Genomic DNA, 13444 nt, shown 5'->3' on the forward strand with positions numbered 1-13444 from the left:
CGGTTAGATCCTTATGCAAGTAGTCATAATGGGTTATCTTTCTTTCATAGTCAGAGATGTTTGAAATGATTGTTGTAAAAATCATGTTTATTTGGAAACTATAGAAGGCTCAGACAGCTTGACCTGATATACATCATTTTGAACAAGTCCTTTTTCCCCAAATTTTTGGAGCTGGAAAGTGCAAAGTTAACATGACTCATAGAGCTACAATAGCCACATTTGTGGGAAATATTCCAGATTAAAAAAAACTGGAATTATCCTTTAACCACATTCTAATAATGAAAGTATTATTTCATGACAACCAGCAATGCCCTCATATTAATGATTTAAAGGAGCACTCCAGTGATTTAGTATTGCATTAAAGTTGGACACAGACTTTAAAAAGAATGATCATGAAGCAGCAGAGGTCAAGATAGCAACGTTGAGTATCTATTATAGGGTCAAGCTCCTAAAGCACTGGATCCTACACTTCCCATAATGCAACTCAATAGCATCTTTTCATTAGAACCTCCTTGCCTAGTAAATGCCCACTTGTTTGAAACTCGTCATCTCCAGTTTGCAATTTAGGCTTTCTGTTATGAACATGTAGTATCCTAAATCCTGACGACATTATCAGGATTATTTTGTCAAACTTGACAAAACTCTTCCAGTGCTCCTTTAAAGAGTCACACCCCAGGATCAGTTAAGTAGTCAGTAATACTAAGCCTATGAAAGTTATAAAATGTTTTTCTGTGGCTGTGGTTATCTCAGGTTTTGCTTAGGGACTAGAAATATATAACAGAGTCATGAGGTCTGAAATCAATATCATCACTGACAAAAACAATTGGCATGAGAGTTTTCTGATCTGCCATAATTATAGCTAAGGTCTAGTTAGGTTAAGCAACCAAAACTACATTGTAAACATAAAGAAAAGATTGTAGTTATGGATAAAAGAAACCAACACTGATCGCAGGTAGGAGACTGGGGATGAAGATATCTGGTGTGACACTAGAGATCATGGTTCAGTACAGTATAACAACATCACAGTACCTCTTTCTTCACTTCTCACCATAAGGATCCACCGGGTGGACATGACACAATGTTTACCCTTATTCATTTTGTATGGGACACAAGCAAACCTCTTTGCAAGGCATTGTTTGAGGGGCTGAAAGTTGAAAATGTTGAACTTTATGCAAATGAGGGAAAAATTCGCTTAGCAGCTCAACAGGGAAAAACTGAAGGAAAACTGAAGAAAAAGCGATGCAGTGAAGTGGAGGAGGACATTATTACCGGAGTGCATGGGATCCTTCTTTTGTCCCTTGCATCCAAGTTCACAGATACAAACAAAATCAAAAAGCTCTTTGGCATAAAGTCACATACATTTTTGAAGAAAAGTTTTAGGTTGTTTATTTATACAATCTTTGCAGACGATGTTGCACAATTCATTCACTTCCAGTAGGCCATTATTCACAAAACCATAAAAGGTTGCTTGCCAGAAACTTAAACATATGTTGTTTTAACAATTTGAACAAAGGATCCATGCTGTGGTTTTTCTGCTAACTGATCACTTGCTAATGCAGTTGACAGTTGATTCAGCATTCACTAATGACTGCCAATGGGAAATCAAATGCTCTCACAAAAATACAGAAAAACAAGAAGGCTGAATAAGAGTGAAGAATCACATTGCAACACTCTGCTCAGTCATGTATGTATCAGGGTTTTCTATTGGAGGATTCAGCACCACCAGTGTAAGGACACAGAGTTCAGCATGTGTGCTTGCTCCATTTATGACATTTCATTTCATTTCAGCCAAACATAATGGGCCCATGTTGTCACAGCAGGCCATGTTAATGAGAGAGGAGCTGCAGGCAGCCTCGGGTCCCCTGGGGCCACACAGACAGGCAGCAGCTCTGTGAGGGAGAGACATGCAGGAAATAGTGGGTGTGACAGACAGGTGGACCATATTTAATTACTCACATTACCCTGTTAGTCATAGGTCTCTGGGGCAAACTAGTTAGAGGAGCATCCTCCTCTCAAACACACACAAGCTGGTCTTATTACACCTGTGAGGACCTTTCACTGACTGCAGTCATCCCCCATCAGCTTAGTCTTTATACCTTGACCAAAATATTATAGCTGAACCCAAGTCCTAGAAATAGATACTCTTTAAACTGAAGTCTTAAACATAATTATAACATTAACTTCACTTTGGATCTTGTTCAAATTGGATACAAAATCAAGACGACACAACACGAGCACAAAAGTAATCAAGAGAACATCAGTGTTAGTTGTATTAGTTAAAAACCAAATTCTGTAACTCTGCTGAAATGAAAGTAAGTGGAATGTGTGTGTTATTGTGACTCTTCTCTAGGAAGAATGTAGCTGATTGTGTCACATTAATTTCAGAAGAATCTAAGTTCAACTTTGTATTTGGAGCAGTTTTTAGTGGTTTGTGAAAAATAAGGTAAAATGGTAAATGGACTGTACTTGTATAGCGCCTTTCTAGTCTTCCGACCACTCGAAGCGCTTTTTACACTACAAATCACATTCACACGTTGAATGGGTACAGGGGCTACCATGCAAGGTCCCAACCTGCCCATTAATTAGGCTGAAACTCAAAACTGTTTCTGTCTTCTCAGCCAACAAAGGGTGATTGTGCAGGTGAATTACTTGCACAAGTTAAAGGCTAAACTCAAAATGATTTGATAAGTGATCGAAAGAAAGTCCAATTCCTAATCCTTCTCCCCTTTCAACCTGAGTCTTAAAGGGCAGGTCCATTTTTTTTTTTTTTTTTTTTTGAGTTTTTGAGGTTTTGTATCATTCTGTAGCTTCATATCAGTGTTCCATATGTATTCAAATCATAAAATTCAAATTTTGGTCAAAGTACATATGTTTCAGCGTTAAAATGCCATTTTCCCAAGGCCTTCTAAAAATTTCAAACATGACCTGACATGACTTCCTGACATGACCCATCATGCAGAAACCTTTCTGCATGATGACGTTGCTACACATAAACCGATATAAAGCCCCTAGCACACCTAGCCAGTAGCCACAGAAGCTGATGGAGCACTCACTGCTGCTGCTGCTGCTCAGAGTTTTTTTTTTTTTTTTTAAAAAAAGAAGCTCTGAGCCAGTAAACGGCTCCAGATCAGAGCAGGATCCAGTGTGACTCGAGGGTGTCATTCATCCCGAAGCTCCAGTTCTGCTCCCGGCTCTCTTCTCCAGAGCTGCCGGCGCTCAGCAGATGTCTGTCCCTCCGCTCCGTCCGGTGCATTTATGAACATCTCACACACTCAGAATCAGCACTGTGACATTGCTTGTAGAATATTTGGACAATCAGCTCTAACATACAGTGAGCAAGTATGTCAAGAAGACACTGTTAGCAAACTGCTTGTGTGTGTGTGTGTGTGTGTGTGTGTGTAAAAAACAAATTTTAGCAAAACAAGATTGTAGAGTTTCTGCCATAAGCTACTGCTCATACCAGACCAAGCAAGGCTGTAGCAGTTGAAGAACACAGGGGTCTGTTATAAAAATTAGGATTATACTGTGATTAGATGTCTTAAGCTCATACTATATATGTGTTCCTGTTTTTACAAGTCATGATGAATGTTCTTGTTTTGCTCTGCAAAGTTGCAGAAACAGCAAACACAGCAGCTAAGACTAACAACGGGAGGCCAGTACTATATACGTTAGAGGAAGTCAGGAGGAAATAAAGGTCAGAAACAGGTCAGAAGGGTGTCATCTTGATTCAAGGATCTTCAGCTGGCCACCAATTAGAGAAGTGAGAAAATGTCATGACGTTATCTGTGGAATATGTCTGTAAACATCAGGAGAAAGCTGAGATGCTAAACCAACTGTGAATGCTCCATGACGAGCCTTTTTCTCTGTAACCCTGTTAGTGTGTTGCACTGTGAAACACTCCTTCTTGTACAAGAAAATCAATTCAACTTAAACTTTGATACTTCGGACCCGGTCTCCATCATTTAAAGGTCATTAAGAAGACATTCTTTTGACAGGGTCCATTGATTGCCTATGAATTCAACTTTTCATTTGTAAGAGGAGGATTGTGTTATTTCATCTTTCAAAAGTTACATATCTGTCTTCAATTGTAAAATGATAAATGTGACATTTTTTTTGTCAAATTGTACTGATTTTACATTTGCCCATAAGAACACATTGATTTAGACCTGGTCTGTTTATTTACTTGGATAGCAGGGGAGGTATTCAATTCTGCTCAGGGCCAGAAAAAGGCTTTGGGTTACTGTGATGTCAGTGCTTTGTGTCTCACATAAATACCAACAAGTCCTCCAATATAAAACAACAAAATATAATGCTGGTCCATGCCCTTCAGAATGACATATATATGTAAGCCTTTTCTGACCTTGCTCCATAAGGTTTAGTTAGGGAGTGACTGTATTCTCGGTTAAAAGGATGTTGAGTGTTGAGTGAATGGGAAACTAACAGTCCATTCACTGCAACCTCTTTTCTCACTCGATAATAACGTCATCTGTTTCCTTCTTTGCTTCCAGAGGACCAGAGTTGTAATTACTATGACCACTAGTGGGCTTTGTTACTTTAACTGAAAGAACTAATGCTCTCTTTTTCTGTGACGGTCTCATCCGCATACTGGCATCCACACATACACACAGACATCCATCATCACTGCTCGTCTACATCTCTTGACCAACTTTGCAGGTTCCAGCTCAAAACACACTCTCCATGTATTTAATTAACACCACCAACAATAACTGTTACTGTGCTTCCATCTGTACAGGTCCTCTGGGGTGTGGAGGGATGGAGGGGGAATATGTTGTTTTTTTTTAATGATATACTTTCTTACGCTTTTCTGGAGCGTGCAGTTTTCATTAATCAACTCACCGTGGCTTCAATTTGTCCCTTTGCTTCCATCAGTGCCGGGTTTTTTAAAATAAAGGAAAAAGGGACATGAGGTTGCCTCTCATCAGAGTGATGATCTGAGCCTACAGCAGCAGTCACACATCTCCTGCCATGCTCTGTGATGCCAGCTGCAGCGGTACAGGGGAGGGCTCCTAAAATGGCAGATCACAGGAAACCGCAGAGGGATGGCTGGCAGTGTGGACTGCTCTACAAAACCACAAACTGATCTCATTACCAGATCGCTCTAAACCTGTGGTGGATTGTATCACTTTAAATGTGCCTGGACCTCTCCAATACTACTGCAATCAAAACTTTAATGCCCGACAACCAGTACATGACATGTAGTCAGTGATGATGACAAAGCTTTGTAAGGCAACATCCAAGACTAACCGGAAGCATGCTCACTGTTGTTACTCATGATGAGGACAAACAGGGAAAAGGACAACAGACAATTCTCTAAAATGCCTGTTATCTTGTTCAACAGCAGTGTGGTACTTGCTTCACTGCCTAAAGGAACACTGTATGATGAATAGCTACTAGCACAGTCAGAGCCAGGCATACACAAAATGAATGCATCGTGTAATGATTGTTGCATACATCACCAGCTGTGTAGAGATTCATATAAAATCCATACAAACTCATTTTTCATACTAAACAGAAGAAAGAAATATCGCCAAATAAGATCATAATGAACCTACTAACACAAAGTTTATACATTTATAATCATCTGATTGATTACAAAGTTGCACAAATAATGTAAAAATCACATTCAATTTTACTACCATCAAATATACAAAATACATTTGACGGTGATTTAAAATGAGTAGTACAATTTAGAATGTCAAAACTATTGTACATATAGTACAATCTAATACATGTGCATGTGTGTAGGTATACATGCACACATACATGCTATACTGTCTATATATGTATGAATGTATGTATAGAATATATGTACAAACATATGTCTAAATAACATAGCTGGACTTTCTTTGGACCCTCCCCTTGACTGTAATACTCTTTCCCTAATATGTCAAGGTAATATATTTATGACAAACATAACAAAATGGTGAAAATACAGAAACTCTCATTTTGGAATAAAGAGCTGCGAAATGAAGTGTTATTACAGTAAATGTGTCTGTGGCTGCTGGAGGGCTTAAGCACCTATTCACTATTCACCCCACGCCGGAGTCCAAATAATACCCCAAAATAATTATGAATTAGATGATGTTGTAACCTAATATGTATGAGATTAGATACATGACTGTAGATCAGTTTGGGCTTGCATTATGTTAAGTATAAGATGTAGGGTTTTAGAGTTTGCCCAATACCAGTGTCTAAAAGTCAGGCTATCTCAGCATCTGCTGCTTAATTTTTTTAATGTCTCTCAACAGTCCTCCAAAGCCATATAAAAATGCAATACTTAATCACTCAAGTACCTCTTTAAGCCCTCTAAAGGCTTGAGCCAGCCATGCTCTCATGCTCCCTCCAGCTTCTCTTCATCTTAACTAGGCCTTCCTGAATCCTTGTGTAACACTGAAATTGACCACTGGAGATGTAGATGCCACTGGCGAGTTTTGGGTGGGGTGGTGGTGGTGGGGGGAGGCTTTCCAAACCAAACTGTAAGAATTGATTTAATCATATTTTTCAAAGCTTCATGTGCTGGAAGATGAAGTTGCTGGAGGTCTGTTTTCAGCTCATTCCCCGGGGCACGGCAGAGCTAGAAAGAACATTTCCTCTTTAATTCAGTGAACCAGTACTGCAGCAGCCTCTTTGGGATCAGGCTGGAAATTTGGTGTGAATCTTTGCATCTTCCTGTTCATTGTTGTTGTTGTTGTTGTTGTTGTTGTTGTTGTTGTTGTTGTGTTGCATCTGATTCTTTCCGACCTTTTGCAAACACACAACTGATTAGTCATTTGTTATTCCAGAGCTGCACGCAGCTACAGGGTAATTATAGTGCGGGCGATATGCAGCGGTGCTCCGCCTCGCCTTGCCTCAGTATGTGGATCTCTTTGTCAGCGGCTCCCTGGAACAGGCATGGATGGGAATATCAAACAGGAGGAAAGAAACAGGCACATAAGAGCAGCTGCAGTTCATTGACGTCACGCTGAGCGTGCAGCCAGGTGCATGGGCCTCTGTTTCACAAATATGGATCAATAATACAGTCTAGCCTGGTATCAGGCCTGCAGGCAAGTCTCAGCAGGATTTGAACGTTAATCTACATCCTGTACTAGATGTGTACACTGTCTGATTTTTGCACCATCTATAGAAGAGGGGCAGTCAAATAAATATCATATTGCACATGTCTCAGTTCTTCTACTGGAGGGATTGTGGAGGTCAATAATGATGCTTTGTGGTGTTATTCAGAACCTTAACCCCAAGTATAGTATGAATACTTGTGTGGAGCCTGGTTAAAATGTCTCACTGGAAGCAAGTCTGACTAAGTGCTTTCCATACACAATCTGTGTAGTATTGATCACTTCCACAGAAACACTAAATAAAATGTAATCAAACTACAGTGCATTCATTAAAGTAGATGTAAACCACAGTGACTGGATCACATTAATGTCAATCCACTATATTAATTTAAGCCAGTCTTCTACAAAAAGTCCCCTCAGATGAGAATTCACAGTAAAATGTTTGATTTCCATTTGTAGGCCTTCCTGTCCCACTGTTAGGTTGCTTTCTGATAGCTTGCTCCATTTTGGATCCCATTTGACCAAATACCCAGATTCACTAGGCTCCAATGGTAACAAATCCCCTATCTAAACATTGGCTGTTCTCTGGTTAACATATCTACACTTGACTAAAGATCGTTATTTTAATGAAAGAAACTTCATTCTCAAACAACACTCTATGATCATGAGTGGATTGTGTGTTTTTGTGCTTCATTAAGACCAACAGAGTGGTGACTCTCCCCCTCAGAAACAATCTAGCTGACCTCTTCAAGTCAGTTTCAGGAGAATCGCTTACTTTTATCCTTCAATATTTTAAGCTGATCGATGTTAAAGGTCTGAACGAGGATCTTTGGGAGCAATTATCTCATGAAAAATAAGTAAAAGTCAGTAGATTACACATATCAAATCAACATTTCATATCTTCTGCTGCTCATCTCTGATTTTGAATATTCATCAAGCTGCTACTAAAAACTGTTTTGAATTTCTCAGCTTACTTGCCAATGTTGAAAGCTAAACCTAATTCAATTTGGGCACAATAAAATCCTATCAAACCCCAACCCTACCAACTATACATTTGCCATTACACTACCATATGTACTGCATTCTATATTAATACTGTAGTGTATTACATGCACTACCCATAATTGTTATGGCTACCATAAACATTATGGGTTTTCGGTTTAATTAAAGGATAGTTTCACAGTTTTTCTAGTGTGTTTTAAACCAGCAGTCAGGTGTCCATAGTAACAGTCAAAGAGGTTTTCCTCGCTGTAATCATTCCTCCTGTTCATACTGGATATTAAAAGATCCTTCAAATGCACTTTCAATGTAAGTGATGGAGGCCAAAAGTCCACAGTGTGTCCACACAGTCATTTAAAAGTTGATGTGAAGCTTATATGAGGCTTCAGTAGTCTGAGTTAGTCATATCAAGTGGATATCTGACACATTTACAGTCTTTTTAGCATCAAATTCACTCTTTGTGCTTCCTCAGACAGTGTTTCCCTGTTGAGCTGTGGTGGAAGTATAGTAACAAAAAGAAGGACTTTGGCACTAAAAAAGAAAAATGTGGAAATATATCTACTTGATTCCAACCTCCAGAAGCTGCAATGTTCATTACACTCCACAATATAACAGCACTGGAAATGACAAAAAAAGTTGTTTATCTTTAAGGTGGTGCTGCTGAGAAAAGTCATGAGGTCATTAATACAAAAAGATCAAAATCTGATTTAAAATTGCATTTTAGGGGTCACATGATGTCCACTTCAATGGGTAATTATATTTTCAGAAACAGTAAAATGCAACAAAAGTCTAATACATGTAATACAAATCTAATATGAAATGCTAAAACATTATAAACTGTATAGTTTATTTATCTATTGTCTGATTGTTTTTTTGTTTTGTTTTGTTTTGTTTTGTTTTTCTGGAACAGAATGATTTAACACATTTTCCTAAGTAAAGGCTTGGTTTAGCTACATCTTCCTCCATTATTTTCACTTTGTGATGTGATATAAAAGCAAGTCAGGTACAATCGTAATCAAGAAGACGAGATTTGAGAGAATTTAGCTTATGGTGGTTCAGATGCAGTGTGAATGTGAATCTGCATCCTAAATGGTTGAAATGGCTTCTGAATATTTGCAAAATGTGTTTTGACACAAGTGGTTTTTGGGACTGAGAGTGTTGCAGGTGGTCCATAATGATTATGACTGGACCATTATTATATACAGCAAATTTCATGGCACTTTGGCAAGTTGATAAGAAGATACTTTGCTCTGGACGGAGGGATGGAAATTCTCATTTCTAATAACGCAAATATAAGCATAGAGTTAGTCCTGCGCTAATGCTGTTGGCAGCTAAAATTAACAGATTACAAAATACCATAACCTTATTTTCACTCCCCATAGGTGTTCCTGAGGAAACAATGATGATGCTAATATGGCAGGGCCCTTAGTCAGTAAGGGCTATATTTATACCTGTGCTGCATGCGGAGAATTCTTTCTGATGGCTGCCTCAATGCCTGGACCTCATTTGGGCTCTTCATGCCATATTAACACAATCTCAGCCCACTGCCAGGAAGTAGAATTCAATTAGTGCAGCAGCATGGCGGAGCTGGGGTTGACCAAATGGCACCCTGACCAGCAGTTCAGGTGAGCCGAATTAATGAGGGGATGCGGGCATTCTGGAAATTGAATCCTGGACCTTCAGACAGCCAATTCAGAAGAAGAACATTGCCGGAAGGCATTACGGCAAGAAAAAAACGTAAGCAGGCCTGAAACTGTAAATGGTACAAGTGAAGGAAAATCCTTTACAAATGCTGAGCTTTTCTGTTCTTAATCAGTCCAACCAGGATCCGACAGGATTTTGTTTTGATGACTGTGACTCAAAATGTCTGCATTTGTCGCAGCTTTACAGAAAAGTGCCAGGACTTTTTTTATTTTGGTAGAAAATTATCGGTAGTTGGTAGCCTGTACGGATAACTAGCCAGGAAGGTTGGTTGTAATCCCTCACTGGCTTCCCACCACAAACACTAATCAGTTGTGTTGCCTCTGCACACCAGAGGGGCTGTTTTTTGTCCTGAATGAAGGCTATCAGGCACTGCTTACTGGTTGTTCATGTAGAGCTCCCAAAAAGCGCCATGAATATACTAAATGTCATTGGTCCAAACTGGGAGAAGGCAGGCATAAGGGGAAGCAGCCCATATAGCTTGGTGACGAACATTAAATGTGCACCTGTCCTTTTACTTGGTAACTGTCCTGATGTTTTGGCATTCATGAGTAACTGGAGAAATGCAAAAATGTAATCTTTTCCCAATCTGACAGAGTTTTTACACACAATAGACACAACTTGAACCTTGAAGATAGCCCTCTCCATATTTTCGATTTGACTGTTTGCTCTATGAGCATCAACTGTTGTCCTTTACTTCCCTGTCTAAAATCTGTCCATCTCATACTTTTTATTGTCTTTCTAACTAACCTGAATCTCACCAGAGCCCTCTTGTCTCGTCATCGTTCCCAAATAAATCAGACTCTTGGACATTTTTCACAGCAGCATTTTGACTTGTCATAGCAGGAAACTCTCAGGTGGAGCTGATAACATTAATTATTGTAATGCAGCAATTAATTATGTTATTAGTCACACCTGTGTTTGACAATTCAAGATGTCTGCTGTGAAAAAGATCTATTTAAATTTGATTATTTACACTTTACATTTTTCTTGCAGATGTGTGGTTCCCACCTGGAAGCCAAAACACTGCAGGACTGAGCTGCTACCATTAACACTACCCTAAACTCTGATAGAGTGGTTTGTAGCATCCAGGACAGGTGTTACGATGGCTTCCACAGTTGATGTGTCCCTCCTGAACAGGGCTTTTTTAAGGATAAATTTAACTTAACATATAATTGCACATGATAATGTAGTTAATATGCTAGGTTACCGCTGTAAGTAACTATTTACCCAGATATGCTAACATTAGCATCTAACTATTGGAGCAGACAAACACAGAGTTTAGATTTTTGGCGAGGTTGCCTTCATTTTCTTTTCCAGATAAGCTTGGCTAATTTGGGAGGTTTGTTTACAACCTTGTCTGACTGTTCAGATTATTGCTGATAGGAATGAAGGACAAACCTGCAAAAATGTGACCCAACTTGTACTGTAATCATCCTTTAAGATGTTATTATAGCGTGTTAGCCAAAAGTTGGGGTCATTGATCGAGAATAGTGATCATAGTGGCTTTAAGTTGATCAACTTTGAGAGAATTCTCTGTCTAGGAAAGCCACAAAGAGAAAAAGATGTTGTAAATATGTTTAATAAATTTGATGTTACTTATGTTACCAGTCCTAGTCTCTACCTGTCTGTGAAGCTCTCTCCTCATAGCTAGAGCTAAGCAACAGGTTGAGATTCTCCCCTGATTTAGTTACATCACTGGCTGTACTACACAGTGTTGTAGGGAGGTCACTGTGTGTTCCCATCTGTCTCATGTTGTTGTCACAGCAGTGGGAGATGGGAGCGCGGTGAGGAAGCAGCCCCGAGCGCTGCAGGGCAACTAGGTGTTTGTAACAAGACCCATGAGCCGACCTGACACCGAGACACTGACACCACTTGGCACAAGTCAAATTCCTGCCGACTCTCACACTCACACTGCAGTCCACTGTAACGCACCAACACACATATCTGTGTGTTCACCCCTGAGTGTGTGTGTGTGTCAGCTGCTTCTTCTTCTACAGCAACTAGTCTCCCCGAGCATTCCCTCCTCACTGGTTAAAGGTGAAATGAGCTTCTGCGGTGTTTGGAGGCTTATGGGAAATATTTGCTATACTCCCGTGTAAATGTTAGCAGCTCTTATCTATGCAGTTCCCCACAGCTAAGAATCTGCTCTTAAAAAGAAATCTCATCAGGCAAATAGCTGGAAACACTCCATCGAGTCATGTCCTCCACCGACTCGTTTGACCTCTTGTTGATTTTCCATCATGGCCAACAGGAGTGATGGAGTGCTTCTCATTTCTCTGAGGAGACATTTATTTCTTGAACACTGAGATTGTTGGGAGATAAAATGAATCTGACACTAAACCTTTCCAGTTAACCATATGCACATGCCCCATGTGGACATTTTTCATGTAACGGACAGAAAAGCATATTGAGGAGATATGGAGTCCAACACAGAAAGAGAAAGAGGTTGTAGACTAAGTGGAGCAGGCAAGCCAATTACCCAGAGGGCAGTCTGCTGTAGCTCAGCCTATACAGATATGAGCATAGCTTTATTAAACCTATCATGTACTAAGCCAGCAGAAAGAGAGGAGCCTTTAACTCTATCACTATCCATGTTGCAAAATCTATCCATGTCCGGAAAATACTGCACCACAAGGCAGTTCCTGTTTAAACAAAAATGTCTGTGGTGGGTTCTTTACCACGTGCAATGAAGCAATCATGTGCCTGTAGCTGAGCAAGAGTTAAACTGAATCGAAAACATCTCCAATGAGTTGTCAAAACCTCATGGGAGCCATAGTTCTGATTGTTAACACAATAATAGATTTATCTTTGTTGATAATGTGGTTAGATTTTAGCGGTCAGTACTGCAGCATTTAGCTCATCTGTTATGTTTCTGTTTTTCAGAGAGACAGACAAAACATTGAGCAAAGAAAGAGTGAAACAGGCTCTCTATAAAGCCAGTCTGTTCAGAGCCCTCAGGTTCCAAAAGCTCCACCCTCATTGGCTATACGCCTGTCGCTAATTAAAGTGTATTCATCACTGAGGCACATTACTGTTGTTTTATGTAGATATGTTTTTCTGATAGAACCATCTCAGATATGGCTGCTGCCTAAAGCCACGCCGAATCAAACAGTAAAATGATGTCACATAGTCTCAGGATCCCTGCAATCAACTTGGTGAGTATTATGTTTTCATAACTGACTGAAATGTTGGCCAACAATACGAAAAATTGTAATAAACTACAGTTGTTCTTTAAAGAGCATGGTAGGCCACACTTTATGATCAGAAGTCTGGTGGCACCATGCAGGAAAAGACCACATTTAGTTAAACTCTTCAGTTATCAACAGAAAGCAATGGACTTGTATGTAATCTAGCAAAAATCAAGTCAATTTTTGAGCTGATATGTTTCAGTTAAGGGTAGAGCCAACAAGATGCACCAGCAAAACAGAGACAATGCCATTCCAGATCTCTGGAACTTGTCTCTGTCCTTTTGTCACACACTCTAGTTCTCCCTGATTTTCTCCCTGATGGTGTGTGTGTGTGTGTGTGTGTGTATGTGTGTATGTGTGTGTGTGTATGTGTGTGTGTGTGTGGTATTGGAGACAGCTGAAGGTCGTGGTGGAATAGATTGGTGACATCGCCTTTACCACGGCCATACCTAAATGAACCTGAGATGAAACCCAGACTGC

General features: G+C 39.8%; 1 protein-coding gene across 4 annotated transcripts in view; it reads right to left on the reverse strand.

Annotated features, from left to right (window-relative positions):
* Positions 1-13444, reverse strand: part of LOC121890642 (transmembrane protein 178B-like) — a 65891-nt gene that overhangs the window by 22076 nt on the left and 30371 nt on the right. The window contains exon 3 of one of the 4 annotated variants that reach the window (XM_042403099.1): positions 1439-1889. The exons of 2 other annotated variants lie outside the window; for them this stretch is intronic. In XM_042403099.1, the coding sequence (XP_042259033.1) occupies positions 1780-1889 (110 nt within the window). In that variant the 3' untranslated portion in view covers positions 1439-1779. Of the gene's footprint in view, positions 1-1438; positions 1890-6824; positions 6902-13444 lie in introns of those variants that run through there. One more of the 4 variants, XM_042403101.1, reaches the window with a different exon arrangement.

Source organism: Thunnus maccoyii, chromosome 23 (genome assembly GCF_910596095.1).
Source record: "Thunnus maccoyii chromosome 23, fThuMac1.1, whole genome shotgun sequence".
Taxonomy (NCBI): Eukaryota; Metazoa; Chordata; class Actinopteri; order Scombriformes; family Scombridae; genus Thunnus; species Thunnus maccoyii.